A 25,031-nucleotide genomic window follows, 5' to 3' on the forward strand; every position below is an offset into this window, starting at 1 on the left:
GGACGTTCCGGGGGAAATCTTGAGCAAATGACAGTTAAATTAGGTGCCATTCACTCTTTGGCTCTTTTTGAAATGCCTGTACACACTCTCAGAAAGCCGAACTCTCCGTTTTCTCTTTGGTAATGAACTGAGATCATTTTTTTTTTGCCTATCTACACTCCAGAATCTGCCTCAGGATCTGTCCACCCATAAATGTTCAAAAGACAAGCTTTACAGAACGGCAAAATCTCATTCAAATCGAAGGATTTTGGGTTTACAATTTAAAATGCTGTGCTACAAGCTGAGTTTATTTACGTGTAGGGTCTTCACGGTGGGTCCAGACCCTACCTGGAATTAGTGGGTGCAAGGCGGGAATACACCCTGGAGGGGGCGCCAGTCCTTCACAGGGCGACACACACTCACGGACACTTTTTAGTCACCAATCCACCTACCAACGTGTGTTTTTGGACTGTGGGAGGAAACCCAAGCAAACACAGGGAGAACACACCAAACAAAGTCACCCAGAGCAGGACTCGAACCCACAACCTCCAGGACCCTGGAGCTGTGTGACTGCGACACTACCTGCTGTGCCACCGTGCCGCCCTTAGATGCAGTTTATCGTCATAAAATTACTATTCACAAACAAGTTGGGAAACACTGGAATACTGGAATGAATGAATGAATGAATGAACATTATGTAAAGCTTGTCCAACCTAGCTACAGTTGTGAAGAACTTTGATCTCAAGATCAGTAGAGAAAGATCTAGTCCTGTAAAATTTAGTTAGGGTCATAAAGACTTTAAGTAAGTTAGCTACCTTCTTTTCCTTATCGCACAATGTTCCTACCCTTGTGACAGAAATGAAAAATAAATAAATAAATAAATATAAATATAAACATGCATCCTAGTGCGATGGAAACGTTGCCATGGTGATAGCATTACAGACAAAGGAGTAGCATTGCTGTCTGCGTGCAGGGCAACAGTGTTAGCCACTGTTTTATGACAACTGTTAAATTAAACACATGCAGAAGTTCTATCAGCAGAATGTGGATAATAGGTGTGTGTTGCTCTCCATTACAAAACCCTTAATTATAAAAGTCACATGTATGTCCAGCTTTAGCCAAGTCCACCCCCACCCCTGAACTAGGCCCCCTGTATCACACAATGCTGGCACATGCTCCCTCTGAGAGCGAAGACACGGAAGGTCTTCTCAAAAGCTATTACGCTACTTTTGTTATCAAAGTCAGCAGACCTCCTAACCATTAAAAGAGTATTCGTAAGGTGCACCTCGGGGGTAAAACACATCCTGAGGTCATTCGAGGCGTCCCCCGGCGCTCCATGAACCCTTGCCTCCCAGCGGCTCAAATTACACCTCTTGACATCTGGACACTTTATAGGCAAATCTTTTATGTTAACTAATTTTCTGGGCTGTCATTAAAGTTGTCAGTTGGTTTGATTGCCGTCTGGGTCATTTGCGACCATAACGTGTGAGATTCCTCTCTGTGGTTTAATGAATCGTGTAAAGGATGCTTTATTGGGGGATTTGCACAAGGTGAATGAAAGCAGTGACTGAGAAAAAGACTGCCACCCTTTCTGTTTACAGCTCTCTGTCTCAGATACATCAGCCAGGCTCAGCTGCAATTATTACAGCTTATTCAAGTGGATTTAATTGAGCAAATAAAGCAAAACAAATCAAAACGGCTTAGTAAAAAAAGCATAAGCCGCGGTCTTAATTATCATCAAATACATACGATACATATGGTCATGCACTGAGAAATGAAATGATTAACTGGATCCAACAGCATATTTTGCATCATATTTCACAATAAAGGATGTTTAACTACAGCTTCTCAATGATTTATGTAGAAAATAATAAACATGTACATGATTGCCAGCATGCATTCTAGGGTTTCATTCATTTGTTCATGTTCATAACCACTGCATTGTGATCTGGGTGACACTCAATAATACTAGAACCACAGAAGATTGCTATAGAGGAAGATTAAATGATGTGTTTATTTGTTCTACTCCAGAACAGCAGAATGTTTAGGTGAGACTGGGTTAAAATAATAAAATAACCAAACCACTGCATTAATAACTATGAACATATGAAGATACACGTGTCTGTAGTGGGAACAAAAGTAAAGTGAGTCTGTCCCAAGTATACAGTTTACACAGTTCCTGTATAATAGAATGATCCATGTGGTTGCATTAAAGTGCTAGCAACACCAAAAAATTAAATTAAAAAAGGGGGAAAAAAGGGAACCAAAACCCTGTGTGTGAAAGTTGCTCCCATGATGCACCTGAACACAATTACACTTTGTGTGTATTTATATTTATTCGCCTTCTCAGATATTGACTCACTTGTAGTAATTATGCTTTCACCAGGTGTTGTAGTCTGGTTTCAAAAAATAGAAAAATTACAAACAAAAACAACATAACTATTCATTTAAAGCCTGTTTTTAAAACGGTTTACATTGTGGTGCAAAATCCACATGCAGGTCATGTACTCTTCACATGTCATTAACAAAAACTATCCTTGCAGTGAGTGCTAGAAGGTGCCTGAAAGTCAACATTTTCATGGTGATAGCAGTGACACAGTGTTTGGAGCCCATGCAGATGTTCATAAGGCGTAATGTGGTTCACAATTGTAGTCATGCCCATCAAAGCAAAGACCTCAATCCTTAAAAGACAGAGATGCACTGTCTGACCACTGACCACAAATACAGAACAAAGAAACGACCCTCACACCAACATTCAAAGAAGCCACAGCAGCAGGCAGGAAGGTTTGTGTGGGATGAGGGTAGTCTGGAGAGCACTTACTTTCTGGAGGGACCCTGTCTTTATGAGGGCATCCAGACAGGCTTCGATGGTGAGGGTACAAACCAGTCACATGACCTGTGCCATCACAACCCGGCGTGGGGCACCGACTTTCTTTCTTGTCCGACCTGGAGGAATCTGCACACACACAAACACGCACACACACAATGTTGCGGATGGCACTGAGTAACTCAAGTAGCTCAGTTGTTTTTAAATGCAACTCATCATCCAAAGACACTCAGATTACACTAAAATTACACCCTGTACATAATGTTCCCATTCTCACAACTGGAAGAAACAGAAGGTTTGGTATATCATTATCTGGAGCTCAACAATGAAAACTGTACTCATCAGAGAATACACTATAATTTAAATACTTCACTTTGCTGCTGAATGCCATAAATGCAGATTCAAAAATAGATAATAACATTTCATATTGTAGTTAAACTGCTCCATGAAGTAATACACTGAAAAGACATTACATTACACATGCAATGTTTAATCCCCACCCCATAATCTGTATTGTTTTAGTAGAAAATTACACTCAATGAACAGTGATTGGCCAGGACGCATATACCATGCTGTAAGAATTCTCATGGTGGACAGTTATATATTTTAAACACCAATAATGATTAAGATACAATGTACCATGCCCCCCTAATAAACAGATAGACATTGGTGGGATCCTATGTAAATGATGGACTCAATATATCTAAAATTTATTAGTTTTTTTTGTGTAAAACAAATGTAAATGTGTTATTTGTCATTGTTCAACATGCATTTAACCCATCTGTGGCTGTGAACACACCCCCAGAGCAGACAACCCCGGCACCCGGGAGCAGTTGTGGGTCTGGTGCCTTGCTCAAGGGCACCTCAGCCACGGATTGAGGAAGAAGGACAGGGACAGTGCTGTTCCTTCACTTCCACCGCCCCCAGTTTTCCTGCTGGTCGTGGGAATCGAACTGATGACCTTTCTTGTCCTAAGGCCTCTTCTCTAACCATTAGGCTACAGCTATTAATTTATTAATAGCAGCTGCCCTCTACGCAGTGAGAACATTTTGCCTTCTCCTGTGAAGTGACACTAATGATATGTTTGTCTGTGGCTGTGTGCTGACCACTGCACTGATGGATTCTCCACTCTTTTCCATCTCTTTTAATAGCCAACATAGTTAGAAATCATATTGACACAGAGGCCACTTTTCATCTTTGTTATAGCGTATAAACTGTTACAGAGGAGTCCTAACAATAACTACCTAAGATCTAATTTTACATCTACTCGTCAAGCCTTTGGAGAGGGGGCAAATAAAATTGGTAAGAGAGAGAGAGAGAGAGAGAGAGACAGGGAGAGAGACAGATAGACCTCTGATTAAATTATTAAGCTGAGTGTAACCTGGTAACCAGCATCATATAACCATCTGTATCAAAATAAGTCCACACAGTGGGGAAAAATGCAGCAAGAGAGAGAAACAGAGAGGTGAGTGGAGACACAGAGAAACAGACAGAGAAAGAGAGAGAGAGACAGACAGAGAGAGAGAGACAGACAGACAGCGAGAGAGAGAGAGAGAGAGAGAGACAGAGAGAGAGAGAAAGAGAGAGAGAGAGATGGAAAGAGAAAAGCTGGCTTAGGTATGGAATGAATGCGCAATGTTCATTCCTTCATTATCTGTAACCCTTATCCAGTTCAGGGTCACGGTGGGTCCAGAGCCTACCTGGAATCATTGGGCGCAAGGCAGGAATACACCCTGGAGGGGGCGCCAGTCCTTCACAGGGAAACACACCCTCATTCACTGACACACACAAACCTTCGGACACTTTTTTGAGTGGCCAATCCACCTACCAACCGTGGGAGGAAACCGGAGGAAACCCATGCAGACACAGGGAGAACACACCAAACTCCACACAGACACAGTCACCCGGAGCAGGACTTGAACCCACAACCTCCAGGTCCCTGGAGCTGTGCGACTGCGACACTCCCTGCTGCATTAATAACGCAGAATCCATTAAACTTTTCAATCAAAAACACACTCAAACATCTGCACCACTGATAAACATTTAGCTGTAACACTTTTTAAATATTCGAATGTGTAATTGAGCTTGACTGTAACTGATTAACACCAGACTTTAAAGGTACAATATGTAATATTTTTGTGATGATAATAGGAAGAACAGAGTCTCTGTTGCAGAAACTGCACTATGTAACTTACGGAGGATGGTAGGAAATCACAACACCTTCCTCTAGCTCCCTGTTCATTTCAGTATAGTGTTGCAAATATGAATTACACAAGAGGTAGCCCCAGAGCAAATACCCCAAAATCTTTCCTAGTGTTCCTTTAAGACATAAAAGCAACATTGCTATTTCTGAAAAATAAAAACATTGTTAACAGGCAAAAAGAGTAAAGACTAGCAAGTCATGATCCCTACATCACATGCTACTTTTCAAGCTGTTTCTAATGAAACCTCAACACGCTTGAAGGAGAACACTAACAGATAGTTCTATCAATGCCCATACTGGCTACCACTGCCTTGAGTACTGGAGAGAGGGGCTGTATACTACATACTCAATTATGTACTCTTGTAAACTCAGCCATGCATGGCTGTGGCAGCACGAGGCATTCACATCTCCTGATCACAGGACCATGACTTAAATGCTCCTGCCACTCAAGATTTATTTAACTATTATTTTTAAAAGACAAATAACACGTTATATAAGCAGCAATGACTCAAACTTTATTTATAATGTTGCATTTTTGCGACAGTATGCTAACTGAACAACACAAACCCACATCTTCAGCCTACACACACACACACACATGGAAACACAGACCCTGCCAGACTCCCTGCTGCAGCTGTTTCACAGCAGCCCAAACAGAGCGAGCGAAGGAGTGGAATGCACATTAGAAAGCGTTGGATATCGATTGTGGCTCGGGACAAGCCACGCTTTGCATAGCAAATGGCCCCCATTACCATAGCGTCTGGGGATAATTAATGTGCAGTCAGTGGTCCTGTCGTTCGTTATCGGTCATACTGATACTGTTCAATTTCCATCTCCGCCTTGTGCCTTCTTTAAGGAGGAATTCCTTCCATAACTGTCAGGCCGGCACACTTTTATAAATCATAATGCCCCCTGGTCAGGCAGCCGCTGCCGCTATCTGTGCCGGGGAGAGATGTTATCGTGACGTAATGGCCGCGCATCCCTCATTATTCCGACATTAGAGAGATAGAGTCTGCCCAGCATGCCAGCCCAGACGTCCTTTGGTGTGGGCTGCTAACATCTCCCCCTCCCTCGCAGCACGAGAGAGAGCGCCTGGTTTAGATGTGTAGCCCTGATCAAACATCTACTATGATGTCTGCGCATTAAATAGGTGATAATAAATGATATTACAATGGCCAAATGATCTTAAAGAAAGCAATTATCTGCCTGCAAATGTCAGCATGATATTAGCATGGCTCTGGATGTGCATTAAGCTAACTTTTAGCATAGCTCCTCCAGTGAATTACTTTGAGAGATGAAATCCTGTACTTGCATTGTCATCTTTCATATCATCGCTGAAACCATCTCCATTTTGTACGGCTTATTTTCATTTTTCTACATCACTTGAACTACCTAATGACGCACAGGACCTTTTCACAAGAACCAGTTTTCACAGGTTCTCGTGCTACCTGGTTGACGCGCCACAGGCTAATTTTGTGTACTCTATTTCCAGTGCTTCACCCTGGGCTTGCTGTTCTGCGTTAAAGATACAGTATGTTTCCTCGCAGAGCTCTTCTCTGGGTTTATAAATAGGAAGCTTGAACACTTGAAGCATCCCAGGGAAGAGCTGTGCTCTCCTCTCTGCCCGTGAAGATTGCCATTACTTATGCCTGACAGGCCAGGGCTCTGATGTGGCCATGCTGCCCTACTTCAACAACATAAGCCACCGCTGCCTGCACTGCGGGGACAGGGATGTTCAAATTGGTTGAGAAAGCTCGTCTCAGGGTCACAGTGAGGTCCCCCATGTTCATGTGGGTAAGAGACCGTACAACAAATGGTGCACCACCACTGCACAGCATTACTTTACATAACCTTTACACACATTTATACTACTCCATGCCATGAGAGTGTCATTAACACACTCCCTATTTGTACAGAACACAATTTTATGAAAATACATATCAACATCATTTTGCATTATTGTGTTGTAAGCGAAATTGATTAAATATGATGCATTTAAGACATACATCTCCTCGCTATTAATCACCCTGTTAACATCTTTAATTATGCTAATATGAACCTAATGGGTATCCCCCCCCATTCTGAAGAAGAGACAGCTCTCCCAAACTGACTCTCCCTATTCTGGCTCCATCTTCTCCAGTCACACAGTGCTACTAAGCTGGATGTGTCACTGCTGCTCTGAAGGCTTGCAGAACACTAGCTGCCCAACTCTATTATATTAGGTAACAGCTGGTCACACTGGCTGATTGACTGGAAAAGAGGGTGTGCTATTCTGTTAACCCAGAGAAAGCAAGAGCAGTTGTACTTTCCTAGACTCCTAGCCACAGACACCAAACTTATCATCTTCCAGTTAGAGGGTCAGTGTCTAGCACCACTTGAGAGCCTCTCAAGTTTTACATTTTGAAAACAGAAGTAAGTCTTAAGCCTTTTTTAGCCTTCTGAGGTCTAAAGGCATTTTCTTGCTTTATATATTGCATATTTTTTACATTTGCATTTAAATGCATTTAATCTCCATACTTTCAGAACAGTCTCAGTTCCCTCACACAATGTGAAAAGAAATCACGCCTGATGTGAGCAGGACAAGGAAGGGGAACTCAGAAGAACTTGGGTTGGAGTTCTGGGCGGCTTCTGCTAGTGAAGAGTGAAGCCGGGACCCCGTGCCAGGCAAAGCCATTGGTGAAAGAGGGGGAGGAGGAGGGGGGGGGGGTCACGAGTGCGAATTTTGTCACGAGAAGGTGAGGACATAGGAATGGTTTTATATGGTGCATAATGGTGAAGAGGAGGAGTCTGGGCCTGGTCCTTCTCCCAAACTTAAGTTACTTCATAACTCCATTTAAAGCATTTTGTGTAAATTATAATTAAAATTTCAATTTTAAAACATTCTCTGTCCTCTTTTCACATTTTCTGGTAACATGTAGACTATTGTCATTTTATAACAAATATAAAAACCTAAAACATGTACATTAATACACTATGTTCATAACCTCTAACACAGAAATCACCATCTTTAAATCATTTAACACAAAATTCACATGTACTTTTGAATATATTATTATATATAAACATAATAAATGCATTAATTAATAACTCTTTCTCACCTGACATTTTCAAACTGCTTAATTTTAGGTTATTTTTGTTAAAAAATAACAATTGTTGTTTATAATACGCAACAGGTCGCTGTCCCGCTCCAGGTCACTTTGGTGTGTTCTCCCCATGTCGGCATGGGTGTCCTCCAGGTGTTCCGGTTTCCAAAAGCACACGTTGGTAGGTGGATTGGCGACTCAAAAGTGTTCATACGTGTGAATGCAAGAGTGAATGTGTGGGTGTGTGTCGCCCTGCAAAGGACTGGTGCACCCTGTAAATACTTGAACATAATTTCTGCACTGCTTTATCTCAAATATATTAATAAAATACATTGATGAACATCAAATTTGATGAAGGGGTGCGCTCATGGACCCAAGTTGGTAAAATGGCTGTTGACTATGATGAGCTAATTCATTCTAAATTAATCACTTTATTCAGTTAATTATTAAATGTTTTCAATTTTATTTGTATTTATTTTTGTTTTATTTGTATTTTCTAGTGAGTGCAGACTTGGGTTGTAGAGGGTAACAGAACTAATTAATTTCAGCTACTACATTTGTAGTTTGATTTAATTAGCATTTTGTAATTATATACTTTAATTTAGGTAAATAATCCAAAAATGGCTAATAATCTACTGAACGCTTCTTTTGTGCCATCGCTCCTAAGCACCCTTTATTTTGAAGGATCTAGCATCTCCAGTGCTTTTGTTCAGTGTTCAGCATAACGTCAGTGTAGTGAAAGAATGCTCACTCACCTTTAGGGTAGTAGGGCTTCTTCAGGCTGTCGTGATGCAGCCTTGCTTTGCGCTCCTCTGCACAGCTGAGCCTGAGGCCATGGTTCTCTTCGTGGAGCTGTAGCCTGTCCCTCCTGGCCGCCTCCGAGGCCATCTTATCCCGCATGGCCTTGGCACGCTCAGACTCTAGCGCTATGGCCTTCTCCAGCAGCGATAAATTGCCCTTGGTCATATCGAACACCTCCTCTGAGTGGTCAGAGGTGATGGAGGTGGTGTCCTCGTCCCGGTCATGGTAGCTGTCATACTCCCGGGCACAGCTGGACAAGGCTTTGGATCGAGGGCTAAGCTGCTCCTCCAGCTTCATCAGGTTCACCATGTCCGAGTAGTTTCGCTCAAGGACCCGGCGCTCCTCTGCGTTCTGCTGCTCCTGGCAGTCTCCATAGATCCCCTGGTGCAGAGGGGCTTCCTGGTTCAGCTGTTGGCCCTCCAGATTGTGTTGAGATGTGTTGAGATGCTCGGCAGGCTTTGTTTCGCTCAGTTTGCGTGCCAGGTCGAAGCACTGGTTTCGCAGACACTCCAAACTGCTCAGACACACCTCCTCGTCACTCTCCTCCACCATCTGACCATTGCTGGTGGCCTTGCTTTGTGCACAACCACTAGTAGTGCCATTACAGCCATATCCAGCGAGACCGTTCATCCCGCCACAGTCTTCATGCTTAATATCGTCCTGATAGCTCCGGTCATCCAGGTTGTCTGAGAGCACAGCTCCATGACCCTGAGCCAGCAGCTTTAGAGAGTCCACTGTCTCCTTCACCACATCACTGTCCACATCTAGGCTCAGCTCACCCTTCTTAGAGTCATCCCCACAATCCTCGTCATCGTACTCTTCCTCTTCCTCCTCATCATCCTCATCTTCATCTTCCTCTTCCTCCTCCTCTTCTTCCTCCTCTGCGCTGTTTGAGGAGTTGCTATTCATCTCGGACTCTGTCATGGCCCGGTAGGCAGCGTCCTCTGCGATCTTGCCCAGGTTCAGCAGAGACTTGGCCACCAGCTCGTCATAGTTGTCATATTCATCGTTGTTGTTGTCATCCTTCTCCACTGCAGGGCTAGGCTTAGTGTACTCACCGTTTATCTGGCTGTCACCTGGGAAACAACAATAGACGTGATTTTAAAGAAATGTGGTTGTTCTAAGGATTATATATATATATATATATTTATTTTTTCTACTAGGGGTGTCTATTAAAATAATGACTGTGAATAATCATTAATCATATAGTTATTCCTTTTTTAATTAAATGCATTTTGTTATAGATAAGAGCTTTATCATGGATATAGATACTTTACAGGAAATTAAAATTCATTTCTGATGTATCTGCACACTAAACACAACTACAGCTGTTTACTCCTACATACAGTTACACTACAAAGAAGTTACTGCTTCTGTAACTTTAGGAACCTTTGCCTCTGCATGTAATGTAACTCTTATCATTCAAAGACCTTAACAAAAATTAGAAAAAGGATATATTGATCACAGTTTGACAACTGCACTTAGTCTAAACTAGTTAAACTGTGAGCAGTCAATATCTGAAAATAGACATTATACTGCAGGTCAAATAGTTGACTTTTAAACAACAGTATAAATATACATACCAATCCAATTTACATATTGTTACACACTTAAGCAGGGATGTGTGTTGCGTCGGTCTAAAAAATAACTGTTAAAAGCATTTGACTTCTCCAGTATACATGTATGTGATCTTTTGCTTCTACGACACAAAGTATATTATGTACAAATGAACATATGAAGTGTGTACGTTAAAATATTCAGATATTTTCAGTTTCAATATTTTAATCTTTTCTCTACATTTCAGGTTCAACTTATGAGTAATGACTCAGCATGATCTGATTAATGACTCCATTTTACTGACATTATTTCACCCAAATCCTCTATTACTTCATTCTTCATTTCTTTTACACTAATCAATAGAATCTCTAATAGTTCTTTTTGTGTCTTAATTGAGACAGACATGGTAGAAGCTTATGGAAGCACTTTTGTCAGCCATTTCAGACTTTAATTCAGGAGCATCCCTGCTACCTTTCTTTTCACATTTGTGCCCTGAAATATCAAGAGCGCATTACTGGCATCACATCCACATTTACCTCCTGCAGCCCAGCAGGGTGACAGAAAATAGCTTTAGAAGATTCAGGATAATAAGTGTGATCTTGATGTCATGGAAAAAGTGAGCATATCAACTGAGAATACACCCCTGAATCATACACTCCCACAAGCCAGTTATCAAAATGTGTTTCAAGGACTGTACATAGCGTCATCATTGATGTCAGGGCACACCTCAGGATTTGCAAAGCAGGGATGTCTAAAGGAATAATGTAGGAAATTAATGTGTGTCATAAAAGCTGCTTTGGACGTCGGAGCTCCTGGTGGAGTCACAAGTGTGTTTTTCCACTGTGAGACCTACTTCAGGTCAGAGCTGAGGGTTTTATTTTCGTCTGATTTAAATGTGCCATGGAAAAGCAATTTGAAGAGCAATCAAGGTACACAAAGGAGACTGGGAAGTGAAACAGATTGAATGGGGGAGGGGGCAGAGCGACGTTGAATTGGCCGGATTAGCAATGCTACTATGTGCATGCCATTGAAAATGATAACAATGCCACTTCAGTTACATCTGAGAGATTGGAATCTTTTGCCACTTCTCCTTGGGAGGGCAGGTTTAGAAAAAAATGAAGGTGATTTGTCCTCCTGCCATTAGATGGCAATAAGTGAGAATTTTTTTCACACTTGTCGCATGAATAGCATGCATTAATGACCGCATTTTGCCCTCCTGCCTGTAGATGACAATGCAGCTGGACAATTTGCTAACACTAAAAAAATCTAACACCTTCCATCAGTTCTCTTTTCAGATCTCAATGTTTTTTTCAGTACTTAAAGCACTGTTTTGACTGATTGTATGAATGACAAATGATTTTGACATATTAACCATCAAGGATGTATTATATTTGACTATAATCATTATAACCAATTGGGAGAACTATTGTTGGTCAGATCAACGTATTAAGCTAATTTTCTTTAATAACTTACCTAATCTTTGCTAATATTCTTTGAGTAAATATTTCAGCATTAGGGATATTAATTCTAACGGTGCCATCACATGCTATTGGAATTATGGTAATTAGGAGTTCCCTACAGGGAGGCTGCACAGGAACACCCTCTCAAGTCATATTATTAATGGGGAAAATGGTGACCGTCAACCGTTTAACGTGGCTAATGCTACTTAATTCTTTATTTTCAACAATGAAGCCCCTGTTAGTATTTGTATCTGTAATAGCTATAAGATGCAAGTGTATATATCCTGATATATGGCAGATGCAATAGTAACCTTGTGCACAGCTTTTTTTCTGACAACAAAACACTTGGACATGAGCGTAACTCTGACTTCAGAAGTAGGACTTTCCGACAAGCATGTGCACCCAGCATAGGCTACGTTAGCTTTTCTTACATACTGAAGGTTTTATTTCGTTTTCTCAGACAGGCTGTCTAGAGTGTGACGAAGAAGTCTCACACTGTTTTAGAGTGGATGCTCAAACTTGAACGCCTCTGTGTGAAATTGAGCCTAAAGCTTTGGCGTCATCTTTCGATTCCCAAATGTCTGGAACTGGAACATTGACTCTTTCAGAGATTGATTCTCAGCTGTAGCTCTGAAGACCATGCACTGTTTGTAGAACCCCAACTCCTCTATCTCATTTAACTCTCTCCTGCTCAATTTTCAGATGAGAATCACCTCATGGAAGTGGTTTGTATCTGAGACTCATACACACAAACACAGTGATTGTACCACAAGTGGGTGCTACACTGTGTCTTTGGGTTTTGCAGTGTTTATTCCTTGCTTCAGTATGAAAAGGACATGGTCTTTTCCTCATAATGTTTACACAGCCTTACCGCCATCTTGTGTGGAACACAACGCACAAGCAAGAGTTAAGTTGATCGTTTTAGAATCGGCATTCATAATTTGATTTAAAAGCGCTGTCAGTTCTGATTGGTACTGGGTGGGGTGAGCCTAAGTACTGTCCAGCGATGTCTTCTCTGTGTCTGGGAGAGCTGAGACATTACTCAACTAATCTCATTTCAGCAGGGCACTGGGAAGCCCACCCACTCTTACAGATCCTTAGACATCATGACCATAAGGGTGCTGTCACAACCACGAGAGCAACTAATGCACTTCTGCTGCCAGTTTAAAATGCAGCCTATATGACTGCAATGTTCTGGGCTAGTACCAAATAAGTTATGCACTGAAATATCTCCTGTGCCTGTTTTAAACAATAATACATGGATATTTGGTATGTATTATGTTTATATATTCATTCTTTTTCTGTAATTGCTTCATTCTTATATTAGGGTTCGGGTGATTCTAGACCCACAATAACTGGGCACAGAGCAGGAACACACCCCGGACAGGGCACCAGTCCATGGCAGGACATCCCACACTCATCCAGTCACTCATACACATCACACCTTGGAACAATGCTTCACAGTTAGTCCAATGCAACAATGCTTCACTGTCACCCACACTGTCAAAATCTGTTTTTGGATTGTTGGAGGAAACTGAAGTACCCAGAAGAACCCATGCAGACACAGGGAGAACACACCAAAGTCCTCAAAGACATCAGCTTGTAGTGGGGATTGAACCCACAAACCTGAACCCTGGGTTAGGTTTAGAATAAGCTGTATATATTTTCTCATACTTATAATCCTTGTAAGAATATAAACATGTATGTTAATCTAAGTAATAAGTAAATGCCATGGAATACACATTTACTCTTGTGATATATTCAATATACATTTGTACAGTAATGCAGTTTAATAGTATTTTAAAGCTCCAAACCCCCTGCCTGCTGAACTGAACTGTGAGTGATAGCATTAGAGAAAACCTTAGTGAAAAATTTTAGCCTGTGTTTGGACGCCCCTGCAGCGGATGAGAACTGAAAGGTGGGCAACAATGAAACTGCAATGTATGATCTATAGAATACACACAGCACCCTGTCACCTTGTAATGAGGACCTGTGTTCTACATTCTCACAGTTCACCAAATGTTGGCTGGCCGACAGAATCCCATCAGCAGTCTGAGAGCATGCCGGCTGCTTCTAGAAGCGTGTATGCTGGCCACGTCAGGGAAAATTTATCCCAAAACACAGAGCTAATGGTTAGAAGAAAAGTATGAAAATGAGGGCACAGTGGCTTTAAAATTAAATGATGACAATTTGGTTGAAGCACAAAAGGTCAGATTTAATTCATAGGTACTTGGATTGGGGCAATTATAGAGGAACTGCAATCCTTCTCATTTACAATCCCAACAATTAATTGGCAAAAATCTAGAGCTGGCCAGTTGGCTGCTCTGTTGTTTCTTGGCCAGCTGTGTGTTGCTGCTTCATTAGTTCATGCACAAGAGAGCTAACAAAGGTCTGGACTTGGTTCTACGTGTAGCGTTTGCATCTGGAGTCTGCTGAAGATACCTCTCAGAATAAAGACCAAAGGAAAGCAGACTGTCATCTGCCATGGCACTGAATAATCAGACAATATCAATCATACACAGAGTCAAATGTGGCATACACAGAGGTGTGGCATAATCACTTGTTGATGACAGAAATAAAAGTAAACAGCTAGTCAGACTACAGAAGAATATAGTTATGAATAATCAAATAATACTTTCAACTTATGCCAATAAAATCATGGTTTGTGAGGGCTGTGGGGCACTCCCATCATCTTGATGGTTTGGTGCTAGTTGGAAAGGATAGCTTGAAAGTCCAAGAAAACCAACCGTGTTTATTATTATCATACATTTAAAGTCTAGGTTCATGAAAGTAGTGACCCCTCAGCCTTTGCAAAATCATAGTCTGTAGTTAAGACACATCTTTATCTCTGAGACAGTGTCAGATTTTAGACGTTTCAAAGTGTTCTAGTGTATGGTTTGCGTGTAGTTATAACTCTTAGGTACTTGGTGATAATGCTTTGAAAGCATACTTATAAACTCTAATAATGTCTCATAAGACATAAATATATGATCAGCTATAATAAAATATTTTTGAAGTGTCGCTATTCATTATAAAGCCATTTAAATGGATAATGACCTGTGCATAATGACACTTGTATAACCGTTTAATATGTTCACAAGCCACAAAATAATCAATCATAGCTCATTATAAGAGACTTATGAGGCATTTATATTTTTTATGGGTTTATAAGTATGCTTACCAAGCATTATTACCAAATTACATAGAGTTATAACTCCTCTTTAAAGACTTAAAAATACAGGCTTCGTAGTAAGTGTAACCAAATATTGTCCTGGATTGTGCCCAAGTCTTCCATAAGAATCACAGTTTGACCATTACTAGAGTTTCACTTAGTTTAAAAGCATCCTAATTGTTTAAATCTAAGCACATTCCTCCAATCTCACTGCTTCACACTGTAGTAAGACAATGACCCAGACGACTGAAGCATCCATTGTTTTTTTCATGGTCAAAATTGGAATATTCTTAACAGAGTTTGAATCTCTCAAAAGTCTTTCACTCACTAAAATACTGAAATGGGTTACTTAATTTCAGAAGGCTAAAATCCTTTATAACAAGCTGGACTTGGAATGTGCTACACAGAGGTGGAATGTAACAAATTACATTTACTCGCGTTACTGTACTTAAGTAGTTTTTTTGAGTACTTGTACTTTTTAAGCAGTCTGTAATTTTACGTTTACTTAAGTATTTTTTGCTTGAATATTGTACTTCACTACATTCCTTACTGAGTAAAAATGTAAATAAATATGTAAGAAAAAAATTCACCGGAATTAACGAATGATGGGCTGGAGAGCAATCTACTGCTTAAATCACAGGTAATAAGGAGACGGACAAGTCTGTCACTGGTGCAGGTAGCTGAATGCCAAACCCTGTCGAATTCTGAGTTGTTCTGAAAAGAAACGAAGCCCTTGTCATATTTAACGGACCACTTCTACTTCAAGTGCAAGAAAGGAGACATCTTTATAATGCAGTGTAATCTGTATTTGCCAAGAGAAAATTAGCAGCTTATAAAAAACTAACATCAAACCTGTGCATGTAGACTATGTGCAGGTAAGTTAAATAATAGTTGTACCACTGCATTTTTAGTCTCCAATATTAGGAAAGATTAGATACGAGGCTCAAATTAGCAAATAATACATCAGTGCGTGTTGATTGCACCAACTAGGGTTGCAAAAAGGTGGAAAAAGTCATATAAATTTCCAGTAGATTACCGGTAAGTTTCCATGGGAACTTTGGAAATATTCCAAATATTTGGAAATGTAAACATTCCATGGAAATTTTGGGAACTTTGGGAATTTACAGGAGTTAATTGGAATAAATAGGAAATATTGGGTCATTAAATTAACTATATCATACACTATATTCATTGTTCCCTTTTTATGTCAGACCTGTTTTTGTGTAGACCTAAAGGCATAATAATGTAAATAATAACTAAGAAACATAGTTGCAAGCAGAACTTTCAAAATGTAAAACAAAACAGCCGTCCTTCTGCTTAAAAAAAAAGAAGATAAAATTTAACATCAAATCAAATAAAGATATTTTCTCACAAGCTTCTCAAGCCTGGCCTCTGCATGTTCTGCATTATTGCTTTAATAGTTTCAGGCTTCTTCCTTAACCTCTGTGTCATCCATTTTCCAATAAATAATTAGTAAGTATTAATTCTTGGTTAAAGAAACCTGTTGAGGGAAAACAAATAAGTAGCTAGCCCATGCTAGCCTTGGTAAACTAGTCTTTTTTTCTCATTATGCATTTCTGATTTACCAGATAGCAAGCAACTTTGAGATTACACCTTAATTTAATAGTTGCTTAAATGTTTCAGTGTTATTGCTGTCAATAAAATATGAACCTAAATGTGTGCTTTCATTAGTGGTAAGTGTCAAGTTTCTAGAAATCATATGCTGTACATGTGATGGAGGAATGAACAGTGCATGCAGGGGGTGTGGTCTCAATAGCCTTTCAGTGTGTAATGTGCCTGGGATTAACATACTTCACTGAACTTTTTTGCACATTTCTCTATTTGAAGTATCATAGCTCTGGCTGCTATGACAACTTAATTTGGTAACATGTTATTAAACTATTAAAAGTCTCAGGACACCCTTTTATTTCTTTGATATGGTATATGACCACCTTCCCATTGGAAAAATTTGCCCTTGATCCAATATGGCGGCTTTCAAGATGGCGGCCATATTCCGAACATAGCCTAAAAAACAGGCCCCCTCACCATTACCTGCTGGGGTATTCAGAAAAAAGAGAGGATGCATTCTGTGTGTTATTTATGAAATTATTATATGAGTTTAAACATGCAGTTTATGGACTGTGAGCAACAAAAAGCTGCATGAAACAGTGGGAAAATTGATGTGAATATTAGAAATGCAGCTGATTAAATATTCTGCTTGATTTACTGGAGCAAGGAGCAACGCAATCAAGTCAATCAAGCCACATCTGCACTGCGCCTGCATTCATATGTACATCTGGCCCCATTGCTGGTGATGTCTGGTAGCATCTATGGGCTGCCACTGATTTAAGTACTGAACACAGCAGGTTTAATTGAAATGATAATAACTATTTATGGTTCTCTGGAAGGGTGAGGGGGAAATAAAAATATTAAAAAATAATGGCCTGGAAGTAGGATGGAGGTTAATTTATAGAAAATAACTGAAATTGAAATCACATTCAAAACATTGATCTGAGCAATTGCAATTAGATATGTCCCCAGAAGAGTTCTCCCTTACTCACTATAGATCTCAGTACGTCTAAGTGAAGATGATAATGTTCATGTTAATCTGGAACTTACTGCAAAGCTAGTGCAGGAAAGCACATTTAAAACTACATGAACTGTGCATGCTTCTGTTATTACAGACTGCATTAAATGTAAACCTGTTTATGCACCACTGAAAGTCCTAAATACATAAGGAAATAGATTGAATTCATTTATTTTGTCATTATTGTTTAATCATTAGTATTAGATTCTATTGTTATTATTATAAACAACCATCAATACTGTCATCCTCCTTATACTTTACACCTTGACATGACACTTGCTTCCTTCTAAGGCTTCGTATTCTAGCTTTGAGGGAATTCTTCCTTGCCCACTCTTGCCTTTGGCTTGTTCACCTGGGTTTTTTGTGGTTAGTTTTTATCCATTGTTACTGGATTTCTGTAAAAGTGCTTTGCAAAAACACCAGTTGTAAAAAAAACTATAAAACCAATACATTTTATTTGGTTTGATCTGATCAAATACTATAGGTGTATGTATAATCTGAGGATCATATTCCTACATTCTCATCCTGAGTTCTGTCGCCTGAATATCACACTTACTGCATGTTTGTACAACCTGCGGCTGCTTCTGAAACAAAGACCGTGACTAAAGCAGGCATCAGAGAGACAGAGAGTATATGGAGGAGTGGAAGCAGTGCCTGAAGTGTCTGTTTTTAGCCTGATACTGCGACCACACTGAAGGTCGTGCTACAAACATCCAACTGCACCGCACCTCAAATTACGGTGACCTTCCTCCACAGAGCAGGAGCTGCCAATTCCCCCTCCCTCCGGCCCTCTTCTGGAGGACAGTACTCGCTGTTTAACTTCACTTTCATTGAACTCCAATCTGCTCTTACTCAATAAGACCATAGTCAGAGGCGGAGTCACTGTTTGGGGCAAAAAAATTACAAATTAAAAACAAAGAAAACTAAAACAGAACAGAGGAAATGCATGACAGGGCGGATCATGTCACATCTGAGGACGCCTAACTTTTCCAGAGCAGCTTGGAGATGTTTAGATGCCTGGAGACAGACGGAGCGAAGAAGAAGCGATTTGCCATCTCACCTTGATCCTGAGTGTGCAGCTGCTCCTCTTCATCATCCTCTTCATATCCTTCCTCCTCCTCCTCCTCCTCTTCTTCCTCCTCCTCCTCCTCCTCTTCCTCCGCCTCACCATCCTCTCCCTCCTCTTCCTGTACTACCTCCTCTTCTTCCTGCTCTGCCTCTTCCTCCTCTCCGTTTTCCACTTCTCCTTCCTCTTGCTCTACTTGTTCCTCATTGTCTGTGTACTCTTCTTCAACCTCCTCCTCCTCCTCCTCCTCCTCCTCCTCCTCCTCTCCTTCTCCTTCCTCCTCTTCTTCTTCCTCAGCTTCCACCTCCTCCCCAGCTTCCTCTTCCTCTTCCTCCTCCTCCTCTTTCTCGTCCATGTCCTCCTCCTCGGCCGGCTGGCTTTCGTAGCAGTCGTCCATGTGCTGAGGCTGGGCGTGTGTGAGGAAGGCCTTTCTCTTGGCGGCGGGCTCGAGGGGCTGCCTGTCGTGTGTTTTCCTCTTCTTGGCCAGAGGGCAGCCGTACACACTGCACGGGGAGAGATAAGAGAGAGCCAATTAAAAAGCTGGCCTGCTTCAATTCAGCCGTCTCTCCCCCTGGTCTCGGAGCAGCCCCTGCGCATGCACAACACAGCATGTCATTCAGGCCCGAGATTCAGCCTATTTTTAGAAGCTAGCCAAAATTCTGCAGAGCGTGCACCATATTACATGGTTTCTGTGACGTTAAGGCAATGAGAAAAGGGTTGTGTTCACAGTAGCACTTCCTATGAATGCTTTCATACTGTGTTCATAGATATACATAATCCCCTTGATTTAAACCTAAATCAAACACATTTTATATGTGCACAATGTTTCCATTTTAAAACCTATGTGCTGTCATACACAGTCAAAACAACAGACCTTGCGTTTCTTTCTCTACTGTGAGACTAGCCATGTTCATATCATTCACATGCAGAACCTGTACAGGGGTTATGTGCATGTTAGGTAAAAGGAACCAACATACAAGCTGAAAAAAGTGGAGGGGATCAGGTTTAAATACGAACAGCAGAGATGTACTGTATTTAATGGTGGAATCACTGAAAAACATATGTTCTATCTTTTTAAACCTCCTCTCACCCTGGAAGAATGACATTGAAATAAAAGCATCTTGCTGCCTCCTCATCTTAACAGTATCTCTAACATGTCACTGGAGTGCATTTGTAGCCTATACACCTTCACCCTGTAATTCTAAGCAACACTGGCAACACAGAACTAAGATATACAAGAGCGCCATTATTTCACAGGCTTGTAGAACATGCATCATGCATTTGAATAGCATGCACATCTATTTTCCATATATAGTCGAAAGGTCCCAGGATTAAGCAGAAACCCATATTTTTCTCTGTCAGAGATTAAAGGATGAAAGGATAGGCTTATATAAATGTAAACATCGGCAGAGAGCCACTAACCGTGACTGGTAGACACAGGCGGCAGCAGTAAACACCCACATAGCAGTTGGGAGATTATGGGGTGATTAATTGCATCTTGCACCTGAAGCTAAAATATATTCCATAGATCCACCTGGCAAAAGGAGTGAACACCGTAATCTGATAATCTGTGTATTCAGTCAGAATACTGACTGCTGGCGATTAATCTATTTCACTCGTGGAACCACAGGGAGTCAGTAACGACCCATTTCTCAGAACCGCACAACACCCTACTGAACAGACGTGTGACTTCAGAGGAATAACGAGAAAAAATGCTCTGGCGCAGGGACCGGCTCTGTGTTTACTGGACTGCGAGGGCCTTCCCAGTCTGTAGTTAAGAGCCATTCAGCTATGAAAAGCTCCTGATTCTCGTTCTAGCTGCGTTTATCCCCTTTCACTAGTCGGATTTGTGGGAGCTATGAAGAAATAAATGGCATTAGGCAGGGAGATTGCAGCTGAAGTGTATTCATGACATGAGCTGGCAGCGGAGGTGTACTTTTTGGGCGGCTGAAAGTGAAACTGGCACCGGTGAAACTCAGCACTCTGTCAAGGTCAATCCAGTGTGCTGTGGAATGGATGCCAGTCCATTAGGTGCATTTAGACTGATGGACACTAAATGGGCTGCTCAACGCTGCCTTCGTCCTCGCTGCCCATTAAAATGACCATTGTTAATACTGGTAATCTTGCCTCGCGTCGAGAGTGATGTATAAGATTTAACTGTTCACATGCTCTGAAGCGGTGCGAGTTCATTACAGAGGCTAAAAAAGAGGCTCTATCTCCTCAAAACCTCCATCATTTACCTGACAATGCATCCACAGAGTTTGCCTTTGTCCAGGTTAACTCATTAAAAGCCTTCAGAGAAGTTCACCGATGTGTCCACGCTGGTCACCTATCCGTGCACCTTGGTGCTTTCTGACGCTATGTAAAAGACGATCTACGCTGCCTTTATTATTGGATGCACTGCTGCGATTTCTTAATGAGTTTGCATACACATGCAGAAAGAAATGAACAGAATGAGTTTCATTTCTCTGAAACACTACATTTTCTGTTAAAGCAACACTAGGTAGTATTTTTACCTTAAAATGACAGCTTTGAAAATCATTGTCATGCTTCACTGACCTGTAATAGGGAGAGCAGAGCCTCTGTCAATGTTACTCTGGGCTCAGCACTGCAGAAACTACACTGTGTTACGTTTGGAGGTGGGCGTTTGGAGTTTTAATAATATTCAATAAAATGGCCTTAAGGTTTGAGTGGTGAGCTTTGCCGGTTCACTCTCCAGGACTAACAGGAAAGATGGGGGAGGTGGGAGTGAAGAAGCTGTGCTTGCTCGTCCATCAACACCCACGACTGACGCGCCCTTGAGCAAGACACCTAACCCCACAACTACTCCTTTGGTGCTAAGTCTGGCAGCCTGCTCACGGCTCCTATTGTGTTTGTGCGCTAAGAAATTGCTCACAACTGTGTGTGTGTGTGTAAGAAAGTAAATACTAAACTCTAAAGTTTCATATTCATCATAAATAAACTTGGGCAAACTTGTACATGAGGCTTCCCGAACATTAAGAACAGACTTAGATCAACTGACCCATACCCCGCCCTTTCTACTAGACCCCTGACACACACACACACACACACACACACACACACACACCACACACACTTCTAATCCAACCTCTCCCTTGTGGCCCGAGCTGCACACCACGGCTCAGGCCCAAATTACCCAGCGTCCATCATTCAGCCTGGCCAGCCCACTGGCAGGCTCAATCTCCCTGGACTGGGAGATTACTTAATGGGCTGACCCCTTCCACCCAGGGCGTCATATCATTAATTGGAGCCTGACGCAGGAACTCATTCCTGGACTGACAGCCGTTCCAGCCTCTCTTGGCTCTCAGGGGAGCGCTCCACTGCACTGTGATCAATAGTACTTGTGACCAAACATCTCCAAAGCACATTAAAATGCCACTCATTCTGTCTCCCTAACCCCCAAATAAATCAGGCCCACTCCCCTGCGGCCTCTCTGGAGAAGGGCTGGATGGACAGGAGGAAGAGGTGAAGCTAGGGGGAGAGAGAGAGAGAGAGAGAGAGAGAGAGAGAGAGAGAGAGAGAGAGAGAGAGAGAGAGAGAGAGAGAGAGAAAGAAAGACACGCCCTGTCTGACCGATCAAGTCCAGCACTGTCTGGAGGACCAGATCAGGAGGACAGAGGACCCTTGAGATGTGTCAAACCGACGTGAAGTGTGACAGCACAGCTAACATGAATACTATAACCAACGACACCTGTTTACACCAGAAGACTATCATAAAAGTACAGTGTGATCCAGCAAAAACAAAACAAGTCCATTCACTTCAGTAAAACAGCATGTCATCACTGGCCAAAGAAAACCATGTATCTCCAGTGTGATGGTTTTCGTTTTTCAACATCATCCAAGCATTTTAAGCACTCTTTATGGGAGGAGGTGGCTATGGTGACCGACCCAAAATTACACAGTCAAGAGTCCCACTTTCTCATTCTTTTAAATTACTGAAGGGTGGTCTCTGACATTTGCACAGTGTTTTACATTGTGAAAGAGAATTCGCAGAGTATATTTTCTGCCTCAAAGTCTGGTATACCTAAGCGTGCGTTTGTGTGTGTGTGTGTGTGTGTGTGAGCACTGGCCTTGATGCCTAAAGCTGATGACTCATTCATGGAGGGTGTCTTGGCTCTGATCTGTTCCCTGTACTATTAGCACACAATCTTGGAGGCACACGCACACGCACACACACACACACACACACACACACACACAGTTCACTGCACAACTAAAATTCCACAGGCACTTAAGTTAGGTGAATTAAAAATAGAAAAAGCACTGAAGGTATTGTGCAGTGTGTGTGTGTGTGTGTGTGTGTGTGTGTGTGTGTTTGTGTGTAGAAGTACAGCTAACACAGAAGACTTTTTCCTGACAATTTCTGTAATCACTCTTGTCTCTGTGTGGGCCGCCATCGCGGCAGCTTTGTGCCACCACTGTGTTTTGTATTTTTTGTCTAATAGACTGTGGTTAAACCTCCGGGGGTCTTTAGATTTGGAAGAGGAGGATCATTTACACAGCGACGAAAAAAAAAAAAAGATAATAGTCAAAATAGGTCGCTGAAATGACAACACAACACCCGCTCGGCACAGAGAGTGGTCTTCTAAATAGACTCTTCTGCAGCCGTGAAAATCCAGCGCCACTCATACATTGTGCTCTGCTAGACGACTGTCTTATTTAAGTGCTGCGTTAGCACTAATGCTGAAGCACGTTCTCTGCGGGGGTCCGGGCTTCAGCTGGTCATTACCGTGCCGCTCTATTTGTCTCTCTGATGTTTGGTGGCAGTGAATGGGGGGGGGGCGAAGGATGGTGCTGAAAGACTCTGACACACTGCAGTCTTGTCATATGAGTGCACCTCTCGCTGTGCCCCTATCCAGCAGGATCTATAGGCACGTGTGGCAAGAGCGCCGTCGCCATGGTGATCTCCCGCTCAAATCCAACTGGGATTTGCCATCTTGGCAGGCAGACAGGCAGGGAGCCAGCAGGAGGAAAAAGCAGGGGGTGGTAGTGGTGGTGAAGGTGGCGGGGGGAAGATGGGGGGGATGTACAGCGATGATATTAGACCTAACAGTCTCCTTCCATCGTAAAAGTCAAACAAAAGAGGCTCCATTATGATGCAGACTACAGCTGTCTGCTGGGCGTTGACTTTGTTTCCATCCAGATGCATATAACACCACCAGAGTGGAAAAGGCTCCAGTTTTATAATACTTCCCATACATCTACCACCACAACAAGTGACAAATTATACAAGTATTCATAGCAATTAATGCTCATAATCCCTACTTTGAAAACACTAGGCATCCTGACTCATTTCGGAATCATCTAAAGCAGAGGTGGTACGCCAGATGACCTTGAAAATATACTATAATTAAGGAATTAATTAATAACTGAAAATCTAATGCTTTCATAATGTTTACATAATGTTTCACAGGGTCTCATTAAAATATGTTTGTGTTAAAAAAACACTACATAGGCTACGCATACAACGTGGTTCATTCCGTCTGTAAGGGAAGGTGGCGAGGGGCGGCAGGACGAGTGTTCCCCCAGTATTTTGTGGAATCCATAAAAAGAAAGCCCAATTTCAGCTCCTTACTGCCGTCAACAATGGCTAAGAACAGACGTGAGCAATTTGGACTTTAATACAAAAAGGATAAAGTGGAAACAAGAACCCCAAACCAAGACCAGCCCCAAGAACTACTCCAGTGCCCAGAAGGACAAAATCGAGAAGCAAAAAGAGAGAGAAACAAGGCATGAACACGAAATAGAAGAAAACGCTCAGCTGAAGGAAAACAACATGGCCGTTCCTCACATCGTTAGAGTCCTAAAACACTGTTTAACACTGCGCTTCCTTGACCTCCTGATACGAGTGCCGAGAGCTGCTGTAAGCACCTGCTCCAAGCCCCACACCTTTAGCCTTTTTAAGCACATAACTGATACTGAATTGAAGGCTCTCCTTGCTTTTATTTCTTTCAAAATGCTTAATACCTTTTAACAAATATATATATATATTTTCATAGATGTATTATTATCACTATATTTTTATTAATTACCTTAGATTCATTTTGACTAAAAAATGCAGATTTCAAGGAAAAAAAGGCAACTAAACATGCAAAACTTAAACCAAGACTTTGTCTTATGCCCCCCTCACCCCCCCCCCCACACCTTTCCCCTGGACAGAGAGCAAACCAGGGGTCCCCGTGTCAGTGATAAGACTCAAAAGTGGTACTTGGGTTTAGTTTGATAATGGCTGGTACTTGATCTAAAAGGTTTGAGAACCAATGATCTAAAGCATT

At 41.7% G+C, this 25,031-nt stretch overlaps 1 protein-coding gene across 4 annotated transcripts in view; it reads right to left on the reverse strand.

Annotated features, from left to right (window-relative positions):
- The window catches only part of myt1lb (myelin transcription factor 1-like, b), a 135,978-nt gene that overhangs the window by 40,054 nt on the left and 70,893 nt on the right, over positions 1–25,031 (reverse strand). For all 4 annotated transcript variants that reach the window (XM_066674947.1, XM_066674954.1, XM_066674929.1 and 1 more), the window contains exons 5-7: positions 18,730–19,238; positions 8,848–9,969; positions 2,801–2,935 (exon numbers count right to left, since the gene is read on the reverse strand). In XM_066674947.1, coding sequence (XP_066531044.1) covers positions 2,801–2,935; positions 8,848–9,969; positions 18,730–19,238 — 1,766 coding nt within the window. The remainder of the gene's footprint in view (positions 1–2,800; positions 2,936–8,847; positions 9,970–18,729; positions 19,239–25,031) is intronic.

Source organism: Hoplias malabaricus, chromosome 1 (assembly GCF_029633855.1).
Source record: "Hoplias malabaricus isolate fHopMal1 chromosome 1, fHopMal1.hap1, whole genome shotgun sequence".
Lineage (NCBI taxonomy): Eukaryota > Metazoa > Chordata > Actinopteri > Characiformes > Erythrinidae > Hoplias > Hoplias malabaricus.